The sequence below is a fragment of the Anomalospiza imberbis genome, chromosome 5, assembly GCF_031753505.1.
Source record: "Anomalospiza imberbis isolate Cuckoo-Finch-1a 21T00152 chromosome 5, ASM3175350v1, whole genome shotgun sequence".
Lineage (NCBI taxonomy): Eukaryota > Metazoa > Chordata > Aves > Passeriformes > Viduidae > Anomalospiza > Anomalospiza imberbis.
In genome coordinates this window covers 69,679,820-69,700,189 of record NC_089685.1, presented here as the reverse complement: position 1 = coordinate 69,700,189, position 20,370 = coordinate 69,679,820, and the positions used below count along the sequence as shown (strand labels likewise).

Genomic DNA, 20,370 nt, shown 5'->3' with positions numbered 1-20,370 from the left:
ACAAAATTTCAGTATGAAACCAACTGTGGTGAAAACCTGACACTGAGGTTTCACAATGAACCGAAAATCCAGGAAAGATGAGAGGATTGCACTAAATCTTGTGGGCCCTGTTCTTCAAAGCACAGCTGCTCTCTAAAGGACATAAAACCAGTCTGTAGGTATTTTTTCTGGGAGTGTGGAGGACAAGATTCTGGTGCTTAACAATACAATTTTTAGCATAATGGGGTGTCGGAGAATTATGGGATTAAGGGATTTTTATAAAAAATTTAGGAATCTGACCATGAAACTTCACTTGTTTTAAAGGACAGTGTGGTAAAGGTTACCAGTGGCAGAATAACTGGAATCTCTGTCTGAAATCTTTGAAAGCAACAAGGTCAGCAATGAAGATTAAAGGTCAGGCAAAACTAGTACAGATCTTGTATTGTGTAAACTCAGTTTTCCTCATAATTGAAGGAAATGGCCTGGAAGCTGTTCTCTTAAAGAGGCTGAAAGATCTCATAATCACTAAGTCTCTTAATCACTAATTACTGTGGACTACTAGGCACACTGATATCTCTTAGAAAAGGGGAAAACAGGTTTCCAAGTTTTCCAACCAAAGAAGGATACAAGACACTTTAAAGTACAAAATGTGAATTACGTGTAGTGTAAGAAAATTCCAGCCACATTAAGAACCCAAAATGGAGAAATAATGAAGGGAAGGATAATAATTTGTACTAAATCTAGGAAAGCAGAAGCCTGCTCTGTGTTTGGCTGTGTGAGTGAGGTTTTAGCTGCCATGGGAACCTGCTGTATTACACAGGGTGGGAGAGAATAAGAAGGGAAAAGGAAGAATTTTTAGCTTTAATACTTTTTCTGTTTGTATAATCAAAGCCTACAGGGTAGCAGAAGACAGAATTTACAGCCTCTCTCAGCTCAACAAACTACAGAGGGAGCTAGTCACCTTTACCCAAACTTAAAAAAAAAAAAAAGTTTCAGCAGCTGTGACCTTGTGGCAGGAAAAAGGGTGGGAATGAAGTCTTCAAAATTTTCCTTTCCTTTCCTTGTGGCAAAGGATTTGACTGTCTCTTCCACACAATTCTGTCCTCCCCCTTAATGGATCTTTCCCCTCTGTTTTTGTTGGGTTTTTATCCATGCTGATAGGGACATTGCCCTGTGGACTGTGGGGAGCAGGGCATAACAGGAAGGACCAGGGACTGGATAAGAAGTCTTTGTGAATCTCCTGGTCACCCTCCAGCCTGTCTTCCCTCACGCACTCCCCGTTTTTGGTTTTTTTTTCCCAAGCCCACTCCCCCTTGAATTCTTCTGTTTCCTGGAATTAAGCAATTAATAAGATCAGAGTTTTGGTTTTTTTTTTTTTCTCTCCACAAAGCTTTGTCACGTGCCTCATCAAACTTACAGCAACTTGCAAATAAAAATACCCCCTGGGAGCTGTTTAGATGCTCTTCATGATTCCCATCTAGGGCACCCAGCCTCTTTGCTTTGCTGGTGTGCCCAGTGTCCTGGAATTGATAGGAGGGGACAGAGGAAGAAAAACCTGAGGAGGTGGGGGAGGAGGACGGGGGCAGACAAATAGCAAATGCTCAGGCAAAACAAGAGACAAAACAAGTTCCCCCACCCGCATTCTTTTCCTTTCTCTACCTCCAGTATAAGATGTAGATCCACAGACAGGGCCATTTCCAAGAGGAGGTTTTCCCCTCCAGTTTTTCCCCCTTCTAAGCTGGGACCAGTGCCTGTGCCCACAATTGTGGGTTTGCATTAGAAGAAGAGGAAGCTTACCTATGAAAACTGGTAGGCACCATCTCTGGGGATTCCTGCTGCCAGGTATGATTTGGCTTTTCTTCTTCTCTTTGTTGCTTCACTTTTCATAGAGGATGTCTTTTAGCTGGGCTCATGGGTGAACAGCCTCCTGTGTCCACTCAGCGCAGCAAGCGCAGCTCCTGTGCCTGTGGGCTGCCACACAGCCAAGGCTAAGGAGGCTTACTGCAGGGTGGAGGAGTTTCCAGAGGGGGGAAGGATGTTTTTTCATTGCCTGCACTTTGGATGAGTGAAAGGGCACTTCTGGAGGTGTCCTAGCCTGCTGAATGCATGCTCAGGGACAGGTCTGTCCCTGGAGCTGACCATCAGGCACAGGTCCACATGCCAGCCCTGGGGACGGTGAGTGCCATTGCCACCCAGGCTGTGTCACAGGTGAGCCACCGGGCGTGCTTTTGGTGGGATGGACAGCAGAGCCACCAGAGAGGGCTCCCACAGCACCGGCAGCTGGAGGCAGGGACCAAAGGAGGGGTCTGAGCCTCAGCTGTGGGCTCAGAAGACAGTCAGGGACAAGGTGTGAGCTTGGCCAGCCAGCAGCTGTCCTTCAGGCAGAGTGTCACCCACCTGGACTTACTCAGTTGTTACAGCTGTGGTAAAGCACAGCTGGAGTGCTGCAGTGGATGGTCATAAACTCTTCACAAGGGACAGGCACAGAGGGAGAGGCAGTGGGGTAGTCCTGTACATAGGGAGTGTTTTGATTTCTAGAGCTTAATGACAGCGACAACAGGGACAGCTGTTTGTGGGTACGGGGAGTCATTGGAAAGGCCAGCAAGGCAGATGTCATGGTGGGAGTCTGCTAGAAATACAGCACAGCAGAGAGGAAGTGGGGTCCAGGAGGTCTAATTACAAGGTCTTATTAGGTCTTATTAAGAGATTCCTGCTGTGTGTGGAGGAAAACTGCCTGGCACCGCTGGTGACAGAGCCGATGAGGGCAGGTGTCCCACTGGACCTGTCTGTGAACTGAGAAGGACTGGCAAGTGATGTGGCATTTGCAGGCTGTCTAGGGCACAGTGATCATGAAATAAAAGATATTTAATCCTTGGAGAAGTAAGAAGGGGAGCTCAGCAATCTGCCGCTTTGGACTTGTGGGTGGAAGACTTTGGCCGGTTCAGGAAACTGGTGGACAGAGTTCCTTGGGAGGCAGTTCTGGGGGGCAAAGGGGTCAAAAAAGACTGGACACTCTTCAAGAAAAAAATCTTGAAAGGTGCAGGAGCAGGCCAATGGGATCATGGTCTGTAACAGCAGTAGTGTGGCCAGCAGGACCAAGCACTGGTGAAACCACACCTCAGATCCTGTGCTCAGTTCTGGGCCACTCACTGCAAGGACATTGAGGTGTCGGAATGTGTCCAGAGATGGGCAATGGATCTGGGGAAGGGTCTGGAGCACAAATCCTGCGAGGAGCAGCTGAGGGAGCTGGGGGTGTTTCCCATGGAGAAAAAGAGGCTCGGGGGAGACCTCATGGGTCTCTACAACTCCCTGAAAGGAGGCTGTAGTGGGGGGGGTCAGCCTCTTCTCCTGAGTAACAAGCAATAGGACAAGAGAGGGAGGTTCAGATTGCATATCAGGAAAGGGTTGTCAAGCCCTGGAACGGGCTGCCCAGGGAAGTGCTTGAGTCATCATCCTTGGAGGTAATTAAGAAATGGGTGGAAGTGTCACTCATGGACAGAGTTTAGTGGTGGACCTCTCAGTGCTGGGTCTACAGATGAACTCAATGATCTTAGGGGTCTTTTCCAACCTGAACAATTCTGTGATTCTGTGGTTACATTTTTCTGGCATTCCTGCCATGTTTGGAAAGGAAATGCTTAGTCACTCTGTGTCCTCATTTTCTCTGTCACCAGAGAAATATGGTATCTCAGGTATGGTGACAACCTGAGGCCATCCTTGGATAAAACCAGAGATGTCCCTCACGTCCCACTGGAATCGACAGTCTGTTAGGAATACTCCCAGTACAACACCAACAGTGCCAAACGTATTTGAGTGGCAAATCTGTGATTACAGTGAATTAGTCCTGTGTATTCCAAAGAGGAAGGATCAAAACTAACAGTGCAGCTGGCTGTGGTTCCACTGGGCACATTTCTCTGCACTCTGTCTTCTGTTAAAAGTTTCCATCAGAGGCATTGTCAGGGCAGCCAGACTGATGCTCTGAGATACATGGCTGCACGTGGCTCTGAAAAATACCAACCTCCTTAAAGCCATGCCTCGAGAGCAGCTGGGGATATATTAAAACCTGTAGAGCCTGCATGGCTGTCAGGCCTTCCTTGCACTCTTCAATTTGACAGTCAGACAATAAATGTTAACAATTTTTATACTGCCATAACGTGAGCCTAGGTGTTGTTTAAGATTTGCTGTGCATTTGAGATTTGTTTCAACTCAGTGGAACATGAGCTTGCATGCTGCTGTCAAGCATCAGTTTATCCTGTTCCACCCCCACACCTCCACAGCGATTTATTTGTGTTCTGTCCAATCCTGCATGTGTGGTGCAGTGGAGGATACCCTCTGCACTTTCTCTAGCTGGAAGTTGTTTTCCTCAGAGATAAGGACAATTCATTTAGCTGTGATGCATATGTTTTCCAGGTTTTGGAGTTTTTTCATCCCAGAATTGCTGTAAATATGCAAAGCCTCTCAAACCTTACCGTAGAGGCTATTTGATGTGCTTACATGGCAGCACACCTCATGTGATTGTCATAAAGGGATTTATCCTCATGTAAGTGCTGTGAGGTACAAGCTGTTTTTCCCCATTGTACAGGTTCAAAAGTGGGGTTCAGGCTCAAAAGTGTGAATTTTCCCAAGACATCAAGAAAATCAGAAGCACAACAGGAAGAGGTACAATGAGTGTTCAGCAAGCACAAAAAAAATTCTTTTATATTGCAAAAAAATCTGTATACTCCTTAGTGTTGATAAGGAAATAAACTGGAGTTCCTGTCAGGACAGTGTGAAATGCAGATATTTCTCTTATATGTAGTTGTAGCTCTTATTTTAAATGATGGAGAGATCTTGGTGAAAATTTTGGTGCCACAAGCAAAGTCCTTTTGTCTTGTTCATATAAGAACAGAGCCTATGAGCAAACCTTAGCATCTACTTTTGTTATTTTCACCTGTATTTCTGGTAAACTAGGTGCCTGTTTGGGAAGCCATGAAAACACATGTATCCAGTGGTATAGACATATACATAAAACCATACATATTTTAACTTATGTAAGATCTGTTTCTTCAGGCAAACATGAGAGAACAGGAACTTTTCGTATTTTCAGGCAGCAGGTCTGTAAAACACAGGACTGCCTAAAAGTGAACACAGAAGCTGATTTAATAAATATTTTCAGATCTGATTTAGAGATTGAAATTAAGAACAAAGTACTGCAGTATGTAACTAGAGATTTAAGAATTACTGATACCTTTTGTTTTCAAAGTGCAGTATTTAGTTTTTCTTTACTTCTTTGTATTTACCTGCAAAGAAGCAAACTCACATTTTCCCTGAAACAATTGACCACTGAGCCCTAAGACTCTATGTAAAATGGTAAAGGGAACTAAACTTCTTTATTCTTGTGTAACTCATTAGCTAACATCAGACGATTAGAGCTAATGTTTCCATCTAAAACAATTCAAGTGCCTCATTAATGGGGATAGATTTCCTTTGATCTAATTACTTCACGTCCCAGATATATGGGAAATTCGGAGATCAGCGCTGAGAAATCTCTGCAGACCTGGTCACATCCAGAAACATGAATTCACATGTAGACTTCAGAAATGTCATTTAAAATGGTAATGAGCCTTGTTCAGTCTGCTGGCAATGCTTGGTGAAATGTTTAACGAAATCACATTGATGATAGCCACAGAAGGAAAATGATGGCTGTGTGCTGAGTATGATTTCATCTCCATTATTATAGGCAAGTGGATTGCAAATTTCCATAATTAAACATCCAGTGCACTGGTCAGATTCTGTTGTAAAGTTTGGTAATTGCTGTTGTTGGGAAAACAGTCCAGCGGGGTGTTGCTGTCACATGATGAGCTTTTGAGGCTGAGCTAATAGGATGCCCTTTTAAAGTGTTCTCCATGTTTTCTGCTTTAGAGGCAGAGGATACCATCATGGAGATTTCATCAAAAGAAAACACTCACTTTTTCTCAAACAACACAGTCTTGCCCGTGGACCGATCTTCATTCAAATCCGAATCATCCGCATCCAAGGAAAAACAGTCGTGTTGTGGAGGTATAAAGGTAGAGTAAGAGCTTTTGAATATTCCAGTAGGGACTTAGAAAATCTCTTTTTTTTTTTTTTTTTTTTAATATATGATCTCTTTTTAAGTTCTGATTATGTCATGCTGAGTCAGTATGAATTTGTTTCTGTTGTTTTGTGCCCTCACTCAAACACACATCTACTTTCAGGTATTAATCCAGCTCCCAGTACAGCCAGTGAAATGAGCAATACTTGTCCTGAAGTCTATAAATTTTGAATGGTTTTTTTTTTTTTAATGGAAGATGAGTTGTATTAAATAAATTTTGTACCATAATATAATTCTATCATTGATTCTTTTGCTACAATGATAACCCAATCCCCTCAATGAATAAAACTTCAGTCACAGATTAGCCAGTAGTCAGGAATCAGTTTATTAGCCCCAGAAATTGAAAAGCAGTATTATTTCAGCTCAGTTTCTTTCTCTTTATAGAAGTTGTGTCTTCTGCGAACCCAAACCGATATAACTAATGTATTCCTGTAGGGACTTGGAAAACCTCTCTCTTTTTTTGGTGAACTAACCCTTTTTGAGTTCTGATTAGGTCTTGCTAATGAAATCATTAAAGATATCTCTAAGTCATGAAGAAGTCTGCTTCAGGTTTTGCCTAATCTGTTAAGAAAACAACATGCAGATACAACAGGTTATTTTTACCAATTATCAACCTTCCTATGTCTTAAAATTGCCTTCATTAACCAGAAATATGTGGTGAAATATCTGTTTACAAGCACTGACAAACCAGAGAAGAGTGTGAAATCGTGTGTACCTTTCTGTCCCAGCCCTTAATCAGCAATGTCTTCCCACCACTGTACACCTGGGACAGTTGCAAACCCAGTAAAAAAAATTGTGCCAGAGACATTCAGAAGCATTTCAAGTTGTAGTTTACCTATACAATTTTCCTGTAAAAAAACCCACGTGTTCTCACATTGCTATTTAAAATCCAAGGGCATAAACATACAGGAAATGTAAAATATTATGACAATATTAGTACTGGAGAGTCCTTTGAGAGGTGCTGCTGTAGGAAAAAAGACCCAGAGAGGGGTTGTATATGTTTATTTACACACAACTGTTTCTGAAGGAGAGATAACCAGCCCTGGATAAAGTGACACAGAGATAATTTGAACCTTAACTCAAGAATTTGCATTCAGCAGTGATGTTAGTGCCTCTGTGCCTTGTCAAATGAGATGTTGTGAGGAGATTTGCACTGGAGGTGAGTACACCGCTCAGAGCACCTGCTTACTGGGACTGAGATTGTCAGAGAGGATTAAGGAGCAGCACAAGGTTCTAGACTCCTATTCAAATAAAACCTTAACGTGTCTCTTAACTTCTGGGACTGGGTTTTGCAGAAAGCGTCCGTTTTCGTATTCATTTTGAGTCAGCACCACCTGTATCTGAAGGTAGAAAGCAAAGTTGTGGTTTCCATGACCAATTGCACTGTGTGTGAGTATCTGTGGAGCACATAAACTCCACTGGGCTGCATTCAGTGAGGGCATACTTTGGCAGTAGATTTGCAGGAACAGAGTTCACTCTTAAGGACCCTGCACTCCCACCACATGCACTTTGGACCAGCCCTCATCTTCCAGATGAATTTTGTGGGAAAGGGGCTCATTCTGTACCTTTGAAGTGCATACCAAAGCGCTGTGAATGGAGGTGGAGTTTAATTTCCAAAGCCCACTCCTGATTCAGAAGAACATGCTAAAACAGGTGCAGTGATAGCTAAGAGAAAACTGTCTCTGCAAAACAAAAGGAGGGGAGAAGGTGCAAAATGCAGGGTGCACTCAGGAAAATGCATGCATTAGAGACTGCAGGAGATCTTGTGGAAGGATGAACCTGGAAGAGAGTTGTCCGGCAGGCCACTGTTCATCTCACAGAACATGTAACCTATTTGAAAATGTTCAAAAGCTCACCTCCCCACCCAGCCACACATAGCATTTACCCATATGGTTAGTGTGTAAGATACTCCCTCCTGAGAAAATCACATATTTCTGTCTTTCAACAGAGCAGTAGCTTTGGTATCTACCTGAAATTAGCAATGGTTGAGAGTCAATTCAGTTTTTATCAATTTGCTCATAAGAGATGAACAAATCAGTAATCTAGCATTTTATAAGAAGTAGGAGAAATATTGGTTTGGCTATTTGGCAAAAGAAGATGTAGGAATGCAGAACTTGTTTAAAAATAATTCATATATCTTCTGTACTGCCTAATTTTAATCACTGTCTTTTTTTCTCACAGATATTTCTTGGTGCATTGTCTTTTGTTTATTTTGCTAAAGCACTCTCAGGAAGTTATCTAAAAAGTACTATCACACAAATAGAAAGAAGATTTGACATCCCTTCCTCTTTGGTTGGTGTTATTGATGGAAGTTTTGAAATTGGTATGTGCTGTAGAAACACATTTTTATTTTCAGAAAAAAAAAAAAAAAGAGTGATGCAGTTTGTGTTGAAGAATGATTGCATGAATCTCCCTGAAACTTAAAACTGAGCAAGATTCACCTAGTAAAAATAAGTGGGGTTATCACTACGATTATGTTCAATAGGATAAGGTTGCTAATACAAGCAATTCCGCATAGACCTAAAAAACATTGTAAAAAAGTTGTTATTTGATAAGCTAAGCACGTGGCTAATTCATACTAATAGACATTTCCAGTGTTGAATGAGAATTTGCCTGCACGGATTTCTGCGGGCAGAAATCCACCTCCCCCACAAGTCTTTGTCCTTTGTGATCTATTAAGCAGCAGGAGGACAAACCTCCAAATGTAATCTACATTTCCTGTCCTGTCCCTCTCCTTCCCTCTCACACTTAGGTTTCCAGCATGTCATTGCCTCTTACAATTTCAGATCACTGAATTTATCTCACGGGTGTTCAGTGGACTGTGCTACTCACAGGAATGAAAACTTAGCCTAAGTGTGTAAAATTCAGCTTTATTCCTCCTTTTTCTGCTTTTCTGGTTATTTGCTCTCTTCAGCTGGCACAGGCTTTCTCCTCTTTTCCAGCTCTTTATCCAAAGGTTTATGGTTTCCCTATTACAGAAGGCATTGGGCTCCTGTGGAATGCCTGGAAAGGAGGAGAAAGGCCATCCCCATCAGCTCTGTCTCCCTGAAATCAGTGCCTGTACTACATACTGTGAATTGTTGTTTTAGGGGATCTCTTATCCACAAGCAGTAAAACTCAGTTTTCCTTTTGTACTCTCAAAGGGAACCTCCTAATCATAATTCTAGTGAGCTACTTTGGAGCAAAGCTTCACAGGCCAAGAATAATTGGAGCAGGCTGCTTAATTATGTCAGCTGGAACATTCCTAATTGCAATGCCCCAGTTCTTCATGGGAAGGTAAGTGCAAAGTGACCCCTGTTTTCCAGCTGGGCTATGCGCACTGAATGGCAGCTCCCTACAACATTTAGGCATTGATTATGATGATAGAAATAGGCATGTGGGGATATGGTTAGTTAATTTAGGTTTTTTTTTTTTTTTCTGTGAAAAGATTTATTACTGTAGAGCAAATAATTTAACGTGCATGCTCTTTTCAGTTGTAATCAGCTTTTTTTTTTTTTTATTATTAGTCTCCAGTCTTGATTGGCCACATTTGGATGTGGTTTAGGAATTGTTGAAGTGTCAATAATAAACTCAGGAAGACAATCTCAGTACAAGCCAGAGGATACACCAGTGTCTGATAATCTCTTAGTCTAAATTCATGTATCATAGTAGAGCAAAGTGCCTGTTAAACTGAAATTAATCACTGACCCAAAAAGAACCAACGGGTCAATTTTGATGTACAGCTGCAGTACAAATAGAGCTCTGTTTATCCCCTGTAAACTACCACTGGCAATGGATCCAGATGGATTCATATGGATGCAGATGAAATTTGCATTTAATTGCTTTAGGCCTATCTGGTAGTTACAGATCTGATTGCTTTTTCTCATTGGTACTTATGAATAAATACAACTTTGTTTTCCAAACAGATACAGGTATGAAAGATTCCCTTCCACCATCAATTCGACTGTCAGCCTCTCTCCATGTCTGCAGGATAAAGGCCAAACTCCACTCTCAGCCTTGGAGAAATCTCAAGCAAAAATAAATGCAGGTGAGAATTATCTCTGTTAAATCTTGGGGCTCGTAGTGCTTGCTGTCGTTAATGTTCCCCAAATCGTTCTGCCAGGAGATCCCAGTTTTGATTAGAAGGAAGTGAAAGAGTTCTCTAAAAAGGGATGTGGTGCCAAATTTATAAAACCAGCATAATTGTAGTATCATTGAGGCAGCTCATGCTAAAAATTTGTCTTCCTTAACCTGTTTCACAGTTTTCCTGCTGTTTCTCCCACAAGAGGAGTATTTTAGGAGCCCTGAGCTTTCAGTGTCAAACTGCTACTACAAACACATCATTGCTGTCTCTTGTTATGCACGCAGGGTGTGAAAAGGAAGCAGGCTCCTCCATGTGGATCTATGTTTTACTTGGAAACCTTTTGCGTGGAATAGGTGAAACCCCTATCCAGCCCCTGGGAATTGCATACATCGACGATTATGCTGTTGAAGAGAATACTGCCTTATATATTGGTAAAATAAATATCATTTATTTTTCCTAATGGATTTCTCCCCAGAGGAAACTGAGTCGTTCTGAATAATGGAATGAATGATATTGAATTAACTTGCCCTGATTGTTTTGTTTGCATAATTTCCAATATTAAAGTTTATTTAACAATCATGAACACTCAAGGGACCAAGTTCCCATTTAATTATACCAGCGCAGTCCCATTATCTTAATTTGGTGAAAGAATTTGACCTTGGGTTCCTGCTGTTACCCTAATCTTCCTAATTCTTCTGGATGTGGACTGCTGAGCCTCTGTGCACATTCAGTTCTCTGGAAAGTGATAAAAACAGGCACTCTTTTAAGCACTTAAAATAGAATTTCAGTGGGCACTCCAAACATTCCCTCCAGACTCATGAAAGATTATAAACAATAGTACTGAAACTTTAGGAAGTTGGGATCACTGTTTTCTTGTGTTCATTGTCTGATGGCTCCACATTCAACTGAAATATTACCAAAAACACCTATCTCATCAGCATCTGCTCTTGACAAGATTCCAGCCAGGAAAAAATCAGATTCTCTCTGTAAAAGATTCAATCTTCCCAGATTTCCAGGTGAATTTTTTCAAATTCAAAGTATTGAGGAAGTTTGGCTGAGGGTGTATTGAAACATATTAACAGTGGAAACCAAAGCAAAGTGATTCCTCAGCCTGTTCAGGGCCTACCTCAACTAAAAGTGACCAGTTAACTTTAAAAAAAATTGCATTTGCTCCCCAGTTACTTTAATCTCGTCGGCTAAAGCATTTCTAGCAGTTGTAGATTGATGCTGCTATTGAGTTCAGGCCATTCAGTTTGCTGACATTTTTTCCCCCTGGCTGAGTGTAACTCTTAAATTGGATAACAATAAAAAGTGTCATCGTAGTGGGGAAAATTTTATTGATGACTTTTTTCTTCTTGGAAGTATTCCAATTTGTGTAACTGCATCTCCTGCTGCCCATCACATGCCACAATCTGCTGTTAGATGCAGAAGAAGCAGTGCCCTTTTTGGCTCAGGAGTGTAACAATCCCCTGTTTTCCATTCCAGGCTGTGTGCAGACAGTGGCAATTATAGGGCCAATATTTGGCTTTCTCCTGGGATCCCTGTGTGCCAAACTTTACGTTGACATTGGCTTTGTAGATCTGGGTAAGTCAGAACACTCAGGCTTTAAACACCCAGTCAGGCTCCAAAATGCCTATTTTAGGCCAAGAACTCTCCGGTTATCTTCTAGGCATGAGGTGCTAGGAGGGGTAGAGTGGGCACTCCATGAAATTAAAAGGATGACAGCAGTGTAGCGGTACATGCAGAATAGGTTGGCAAGAAGGATGGGTGTAGAGGAAGACGGAGGTCTGACTCTTCCTCAGCCCCATCAGATCTGCAACAGGTGCCTCCAAGAGAAGCTTTGGTAAGGAGGCTCTGGGGAGATCATGGGAGCCAGGAGGAAACAGGGCTGAGGTTCAGGATCCTGCATGTGGTTTTTTAATATCCTGTTGTTGCCTAGAAAAGTGGTTTGTCAGGGGGTACCAAGTCTCCAGATTGCCTCTCTTCTGAGAAAACAGGAAGAAAAAAAAAAAAAAAAAAAAAAAGCAGGAGGAAAATAGTTTTTTTCCTGGGGTTTTTGTGCAGAACAGACTTGCTAGGAACAAGTGAGTGGCCACCTGGACTGCCCCAAGTGCTGGTGCTTGCAGCATCTCTGGGGATGTGCAAGTGGCACAGCAGTGTCAGGGCTAGGCTGCTGCTGTGCCCCAGCAATCAGCGAGTCCTCAGTGCGTCCCCACAGCTGCTCCTGTAAAACACCCACAGTGACACAGAGCACAGCTAAACCTGGCGGGGCTGGGGATGGAAAGTCCCTGCAAAAACACCTTCCTTATTAGCAGCACATATCCTCCAGATGTATTTATTTGCTGCTTCTTTTCCACTTTCTGCAGACAGCGTCGCGATAAGTCCCAAGGATGTGCGGTGGGTGGGGGCGTGGTGGCTGGGCTACCTGGTAGCTGGGGTGATCAGCGTCCTGGCTGGCATCCCCTTCTGGTTCCTGCCCAAGCACCTCCCCAAGCCTGAGAGCAGGAAGGACTCCAGCACCTCTTCTGAGCACTCCAAGTTCATCATCGAGGAGAACAAGGACCAGGGCACATCCTCTTGGCAGCAAGCAAAGCTTGCAGAGATGGCAAAAGGCAAATCTTCCTGAGTTTTCTTCCTGACTGTTCAGTTTTTCCTCTCAAAGGCTTTTGGACTTAAAATTTTTATACTTTGAGGCCCTATTTTAATGGTCTCAGAATTATGTTTTTTCCCTTTCACTCTCCAACTCCATAGTACACACAAAAAGGTCTCTTCAATGTTCCTTGGACTTGCTATGGCATGAGAAATGGCTGAGATTTGTAAAATTACAATAGTGGCCCAGCACATTTCATGAAGATCTGCAAAAATTTTTTTATTCACATGTAGTGACTGTTGCAGAAGTTGTGCTCAAAAAAACCTCAACCTTTGGTTTTTGCTAATTATTTTTTTCCTGTAAGTTCATGCATTAGGAAAACACGTGCAATATCTGATCAGAACATAGATGGGCACAGAGCAGCTGCAGTATTAGAGGAGGCTGTCTGGATTGAGACAGGAGCTGGTTTGCACAATTGCATTTCCTTGGCCATGCTTTGCCAAAAGCATTTTCCCTCAGAACCTGAACCTGCACCTCAATATGTCTGTGCTTACTGTCAGCTGTGCTGAGCACTCTGTGCCTCAAATTAAGCTAAACAATGCTGTGGCTGTTGAGGACACTTAGAAACCAAATCATTCCTAGTTTATGATGGAAAGAAGGTATTTAAAGCAAGATATCTCTTCTGGGGAATTGATGCTTAGTGTTTTGCTCCGCTGTTCCTCCACCCAGAAATGGGGGAGCTGTTAGGAGCATCAGGGAACTCCACAGATTCTCTCTGAAAGGTTTTGCAGTTTGGGGTGTTTTGGAAGGTGCACACATGTTAGAAAGCATTACTCACAGCAGTTATTCTCTCTCTCTGGCCTGCTTGTTATTTCTGCTGTTTTGTCTTGCAGACTTCTTGCCATCACTGAAGAACCTCTTTGGGAATCCAGTATACATTCTGTATTTGTGTGCAAGTATTATTCAGTTCAATTCTTTAATTGGCATGGTGACATATAAGCCAAAGTATATTGAGCAACAATATGGGCAGACATCTTCAAAAACTAACTTTGTTATAGGTAATGCTATATCTGCTTCTTGATATCTTTAAAATGAACGTTTTAGGAGTGGCATATACATATAGGAAGAATTGTATTTTTTTTAGGGTATGTTCATTTCTTCTCCCTCCTTTCTTCCCTTTAAGTAATAGCTCTTAGAAGGTAAGTTATTTCATTTCTCCTTCAGCACTAATTAACTCTGAGTTTATCTATGCAAGAGTTACTGTAAATTCTACATGATTTGATATCTTAATTCCCATTTAGCTGGAAATTTGAAAAGTAATGTATGCACAATGCAAGAAAATAACTGAGAAATCATTTTAAAACAGTTTACATAAATTTATCATCAGACAGATCTGCTGCCCTGATGGCTTCCCAATAATTTCAACAAAAGGAAGATCAGTTCAGTGAGTGCTATGGGTGACCCTCTGAAGAGATTGGTGTTAAATAAAAGGAGGACAAGTCATATCCCAAGCTGTCCCTTACAGTGCAAGAGAGAGAAGCTGCTTCAACCTTTGGGTACAGAGATCAACATTTTTGTAGCTGACTTCATGAGGGTGGACTTGACTGCCCAGTTCCTGAACCTGCATGTGGGGTTCACCTCCAGAGGTGCAGGGCTTCAATAGCATTAAGCAGCAAAGAGGTTTACATCTCCCCAGCCCAGAGGGAGCTGCCTTGTTCCAGAGCAGCATTAGTTGCACAGCAACAGAGGTATATATGTGCAGGAAAGCTGTAATGATCCATTGTGCTATGTTAATTCCGTTCAAGATAGAAGCTGGAATTTCCTGGCACGAAACTCCTCAAAGCAAGGAGAAATCTTCAAGTACAGTTGATGGCCAAAGAAAGTCCAGAAAACAATCCCTACATTCAGTGTAGTACTTCTCATTGTATTTAAAGATTTTCTGGAGCTAAGCTTTCAGGTATGTGCAAACTGAGTGAGGATTAAGAACCATTTGATTTCTCTGAGCACAGGGACTATATCAAACAGAGAGTGTGATGGCTTGGTTAGGGAAGGATCCTGTGAGTGGCTGTCCCTGCAATAAGGTGATTTTTCTTCCTCCTTTTCCTTTCTCTCCAAATCCACCCTTCCTAAGGGCTGAGGGCTGACTCAAACTCACAGTGTTTATTTCTCTTTCACAACCTCTTTTACTCTTTCTTCTTCTTTTTTTTTATGAAAAACAGTTTCTATCCCAATCTCTGATAGATATCAAAATTGTCAGAGCAATTTGAAGCACTAAAAAAAATTCAAAAGGCAGGTCTTGCTCTGGCTTTCATAACATTAGATAAAACTAAATTTGTCCTCTAGGAATGAGCAGATGACTCCACTGATAAACTAATTGTGGAAAAAAACACCTAGCTTAAGAAATTGGAAGAGCATTATCTAAACTTTATCCATAATCTCTCTGTCAAAGAACCAGCATAGAAACATGTCCTTGGGAGGAAGTTTTTCAAAGCTGTCCCAGCACCTTTGTAAAACTTCAAGGATCAGTCTAAGTCTGGATAAAATAAAAAGCCCTGACTGAAGATCTTTTATGTTTTGTTCCTTCATCTGATTGCTGCAGCTGTTTTTGTGGCTGACAAGGTTAGCCCATTGAGCTGGGGTTTCCATTAATACAGAATTTTTTCTTTGATTTCAGGTCTTATTAACATTCCTGCTGTTGCCTTTGGCATATTCTCTGGAGGACTGATCATGAAAAGATTCGGAGTCGGCGTTTTAGGGGCTGCAAAGCTTTCCTTGGGATCATCTTTCCTTGGTTACCTTTTGCTGCTCTCGTTGTTTGCGATGGGCTGTGAGAACTCGGAGGTGGCCGGACTGACTGTGTCCTACCATGGGTATGCTGGCAAGGCCATGCTTCAGCAGGAAGGGCTACTGCAAACCAAACTCCTTCCTCATTTTGTTTCACAGAGTATATATTGTTGAAAAGAGAGTGACTGACCTGAATGTGCTTCCCAGAAATTTGATTCAAATCAGTGGAAACCACTCCATTCCAGCGGGCGTTGTATCACGACCCTCTCATGATTACACCATAAACCAGTGGGGTTTATATCACAAGTACAGATTATTTTTCTGATTCCTTTTTAAATATTATTGCCATGGGACCCATCTTTTGAGCCCAGTGATTCCTAGAAATGTGAGTAGCTCAGTAGGGGGGAAGAGATTCGATTAATTTTGTCTTGCCTTTGTGTGCCACTGAACAATGAATGGCATTTAATAGCCTTTCAACTCAAAACTTAAGGATTCATGGATTAACCATGAGGTACACCTGAGGCTAACATTTTACCCATGCTATTACTCTGTAAAACTAACTTTTTGGGAGGAGTTTCCAGCACTGACTCACAGCAGCTCTGGTAGCTGCTCCACTGTTTTCTGATGACTGAATTTGACAGAGAGCTGTCATGCAAGGTATCAGACACTCAGTTTGGATGAATCCCATTCTGAAAAGTTCCTTGCTAACTTCTACAGAGACGATTTCCCATGAGTAACTCACTCCCTTCTGTGCCACTTGCCTAGTTGTGTTAAAGCTGCATAACTAAAACCTTAGAAAATCTGAGAAAATGCATGAATGTAAATTGGTAGTTATCCCCCTTAATAAAGTAAATGCTGTCTCACAGTAGGGGGTGTGATAATGTGGTAACAGAGAAATGAGGATTTACACTGCTGTGTGGATATGAAGAGACAACCTTTGAGGGGCTACAGAGGGAAGGTGTGGCCAGGTGCTCCTGGCAGAGAGCTTAGCCCCGGAGGTGATCGTGGTTTCCTCCACATCTGCTGGGCAGCACCTTTGCAGCTTCTCTTTTTCCACAGGTCCAAATCGATGAGTGATCACGAGCAAGCCCTGTTTTCAGAGTGCAACTCAGGCTGCTCCTGTTCCAGGAACGACTGGGACCCCATCTGTGGGGAGAATGGAGTTACCTACGTGTCCGCCTGCCTCGCCGGCTGCCGGGCATCCAACGGCACCGGGAAAAACACCGTAAGATAATCCTTCCTTTCCGTGTGAGGTGGGATCTTTCTGAAAAAAAGCACCAGGAAAAACACTGTAAGATAATCCTTCATTCAGTGTGAGGTGGGATCTTTCTGATACAAGGCACCAGGCAAAACACCGTAAAATAATCCTTCATTTCCATGTGAGGTGGGGTCTTTCTGATACAAGGCACCAGGAAAAACACCATTAAATAATCCTTCATTTCCGTATGAGGTGGGATCTTTATGATACAAGGCTCCAGGAAAAACACCGTAAGACAATCCTTCATTTCTGCGTGAGGAGGGATCACTCTTTCTGATACAACCAGGCGTCAGAGTAAGTGGGTTTAAACTGAGCATGGCACATCCTCCTCATCCCCGAACTCCTCAGGGTTTTTTAGCAATCTGGCACCCACATTTAAAATTTTCTCACTTGCTGTTGCCAGCAGAAATCACAAGCAGAGAATGTTGGAGGCTTTTTTATTATTATTATTTTTTTGAGTTGTTGGCTACCAAGACTATTGGAAAAAACCCTAATAACTAGATCCATCAACAGTAGATACTTTATCATTTTCTCCTTCATTGTATAAGCCTTTTCCTTTCATAAAACATTTCCCACTTTGGACTTAAACTTTCAGCCATCCAGAATGTGCAATTCCTAAACATCCACTTCTCCACCATTTAGGTTTTCATACGCTTTTGCCTGCTCTCTTCCAGGTATTTTTTAACTGCAGCTGCGTGGGAACCTCTGAATCTCCACAAAGCTCCTCGGCTGTGGTGGGACCATGTCAAAAAGGAAATGAGTGTCCCAAAATGTTTCTGTATTTTCTAGTAATATCAGTTATCACTTCATACACTTTGTCAGTAGGTGGCACACCCGGATACATACTGCTTCTAAGGTAAGAAAGAATTCCTGCTAGCATTGCCAAATTTTTTCAAAGTGTTTTGACACATGACTGGTACTCCCTCCCCTCCTGGTATTCCTAGTATTGGGAAATGTTTTGCAGCTATGCAAGGTGACATGTTCCATATAATTGGTCTCTCCCAGATTTTTCTCCTTGTTTTAACAATTGTTTTAGCATGAGATTTTTTTTTCCCTATTGTGATAATCACAGATTTATTGAATGCTTGTCCAAATGCATATTTAACTGCTGGAACTATTTGTCCATCACTGTAAGCTCTGAAGCTAATTTTAGCAAGTGCAAAAGCATTTAATACTACAAGTGCTTAATCTGGATTTTTGTCAGCTACTTGCAATTTTTGGAATTCAAGTCCTGCTCTGCTCTGTTTTGGAAACCTTTCTCAGTTCCTTTTTCCAAATTATTTCCAGATGGGCACATTCTATTTCTCAAACAAAACAAGAGTAAATCCAGTCTAACTAATCTTTAGTATTATAGCTGTGTTTTCTTGCTCCTAAATTCTCTTTGGTCTTGAGTTCAATTTTCTGGTCCAGGCCCTGTCTCATTGCTGGTATCTTTATACCACATGGACAGTGCCAGTGTTGGAGCTGGCTGAACATAGGCCATATGGAAAAACCTAAATAAAGAAATGTGACTTCAGCTACAGTTCCATCACAGTCCTTGAACCAGAATAAACATTCACGCAGAGACTTTCAGAAATGGCTGCGGTGAGGATCCTTCTCCACTGCCCTGCATGAACACTGCCAGTGAGGTGTACACAAGCTGCCCAGCTTTCCTCACACACCTTGCAGGGTTACCACTGAGTGCTGCAAAACCACACAGCATTTCTCTCTCCCCAAGGGCTCACTCCAAGAACAATCAGACTGTAATCCACTTTAGACCATTTCTGCTGAAGCTTCTGCACAACTGAGCTGTCCCTGCGCCAAGAGGAGGATGATTCGTGAGTGGAGAGCTTGCAGCAAAGCCTTCAGGGTTTATGCCAGATTGCTCTCTGTGGCTGCTTCTGACACATTGGATAAATATGGGCATAGAGCTATGCAGGGATGCAGTTCCCTTCCCCTTCCCTTCTACATCATGTCTCCTTCTATCCATAAGACATGATGGAAAATGTACCAATCGGGTACCACACAGGGCCTCAAAACTCTGGTAGTCATGCTCAACCTCCTGCTTTCTTCTTGTCTCCTCTGCATAAAAAAAATGAGTGTCTGGGAGATGTTCATAACTGAACACGTACAAGCTTAAATCACACGGAGTTGCCTGCCCTTCTCAGCCCTAAGAACTTGCTCTTGGGGGTCTTACTGCTTAATCAATTTAGTCAGAGAAGCTTAGAAAGGTTTTCAGTTACAATACTAAACCACTTTTTATATGAAATCAGAAACCAGTTTTATTGGTTGTGCTCCAATGCTTTTATTGCTGTTGAAAATCATTTTACTTTGAGAGACACTTAAGTGAAACTGAGAAGTTACGTGTTTTCCTGCTGGATTGAAGGCATCCACCTTTGATGTGCAGCTAAATAAAACATGTTTTAGTAAGTTCAATCCTTTTTTTATTTTTTTTTTCTGCACTGCAAATGACCTGTGGGCACAACTGCACTTTAAGCTCATGCTTAGTTTTGTCTTTTTTGAAATCCATCACTGACTGACTTCCTCCACAAATCTGGCTGAATTGAAAGTGTGTTTCTGTCACCAGAAGGAAAATAAATTTTCCTTGAACACAAATAGTCCCAAGGTTAAGTTGCAGGCTTCGTTATGTATTTCTTTCCAGTGATCACTTTTAAAAATTATTCAGTATTCAGTCATCTCTGTTAAGATTCCAGCACTTAAGCAAGCTGATGTTTTCAGATGAGCAGATAGCGTTGCACCTGCCATGGAGGACAAATACAGCTAAATCCCTAAAAGCCTGTAAGATGTAGTGAAGTTTTACTTTGATGGTTTGCACAGTGAAGTCATTGAAATATGCTTACAGCTGGTGACCAAGTCATTTGCTGAAATGTCATTTTGATGGTATTAGTCTAATTACAGTAGCCAAGGAAGTTGGGAAAGCCGTGAAGTTTTTGAGAAAAAACCCCTTCAGTTCAGATAGCTGTTGTTAAAGCACCAGCTATTAATAGCAGGTGATTAGGCAGTGAAAAGGAAGTCTCAGATCTCCCTAAGAGGTCTGGCTATCACTCAGGATCACAAAGGGTTCCTGTTTCCTTGCAAAGACAATACAAAGAATAAAACAATATTTTTTTTCATCTGCAAGAGAATATTTTTTTGCAGGATATAAATCCTGTGAAACACATATCAAATATCCAGTTATTGGTTTTATTTTCCACTTTTTGCTTTCTATGCCCTCAGATTTGTTCAGGAGGACTCTAGGCTGAGGAGTGCTTGTGTAGCAAGTGTCTAGTAGGGGAGCAAGACACTGTTCTTCCAACTTAAAATTATTTTACAGTCATGCCTTCATAGAGGGCAGTGCTTGTATGAGCCACAATCAACAGATTGTGTGATGATAATACATGGCCAGGACATTCGAGAATAAAGTGTTGAAAACTACCCCTGGTGAGGAACTGTAATGTTAGTTCTGAAATGTCTTTATTATTTTTTTTAACACATTCCCAATTACATTAATTTTTGCAGGAGCAGAGGCCACCCTAGTTCAGACCATACAGACTGTTCCTTCAGAGTGCTATGTTCATCCACAGTGACAGTTTGAATTTCAGCCCATT

The 20,370-nt window shown here is 42.0% G+C and overlaps 1 protein-coding gene across 4 annotated transcripts in view; it reads left to right on the top strand.

Moving 5' to 3' along the window:
• Positions 1 to 1,290: 1,290 nt before the first annotated feature.
• LOC137474866 (solute carrier organic anion transporter family member 1C1-like) overlaps positions 1,291 to 20,370 on the top strand; it is a 32,745-nt gene continuing 13,665 nt past the window's right edge. The window contains exons 1-12 of one of the 4 annotated variants that reach the window (XM_068191871.1): positions 1,291 to 1,821; positions 5,878 to 6,023; positions 8,270 to 8,411; positions 9,232 to 9,364; positions 9,994 to 10,115; positions 10,436 to 10,582; positions 11,637 to 11,735; positions 12,518 to 12,763; positions 13,635 to 13,799; positions 15,416 to 15,611; positions 16,585 to 16,750; positions 17,458 to 17,639. In XM_068191871.1, the coding sequence (XP_068047972.1) occupies positions 1,779 to 1,821; positions 5,878 to 6,023; positions 8,270 to 8,411; positions 9,232 to 9,364; positions 9,994 to 10,115; positions 10,436 to 10,582; positions 11,637 to 11,735; positions 12,518 to 12,763; positions 13,635 to 13,799; positions 15,416 to 15,611; positions 16,585 to 16,750; positions 17,458 to 17,639 (1,787 nt within the window). In that variant the 5' untranslated portion in view covers positions 1,291 to 1,778. Of the gene's footprint in view, positions 1,822 to 5,877; positions 6,024 to 8,269; positions 8,412 to 8,717; positions 8,942 to 9,231; positions 9,365 to 9,993; positions 10,116 to 10,435; positions 10,583 to 11,636; positions 11,736 to 12,517; positions 12,764 to 13,634; positions 13,800 to 15,415; positions 15,612 to 16,584; positions 16,751 to 17,457; positions 17,640 to 20,370 lie in introns of those variants that run through there. The other 3 variants (XM_068191872.1, XM_068191873.1, XM_068191875.1) reach the window with 3 other exon arrangements.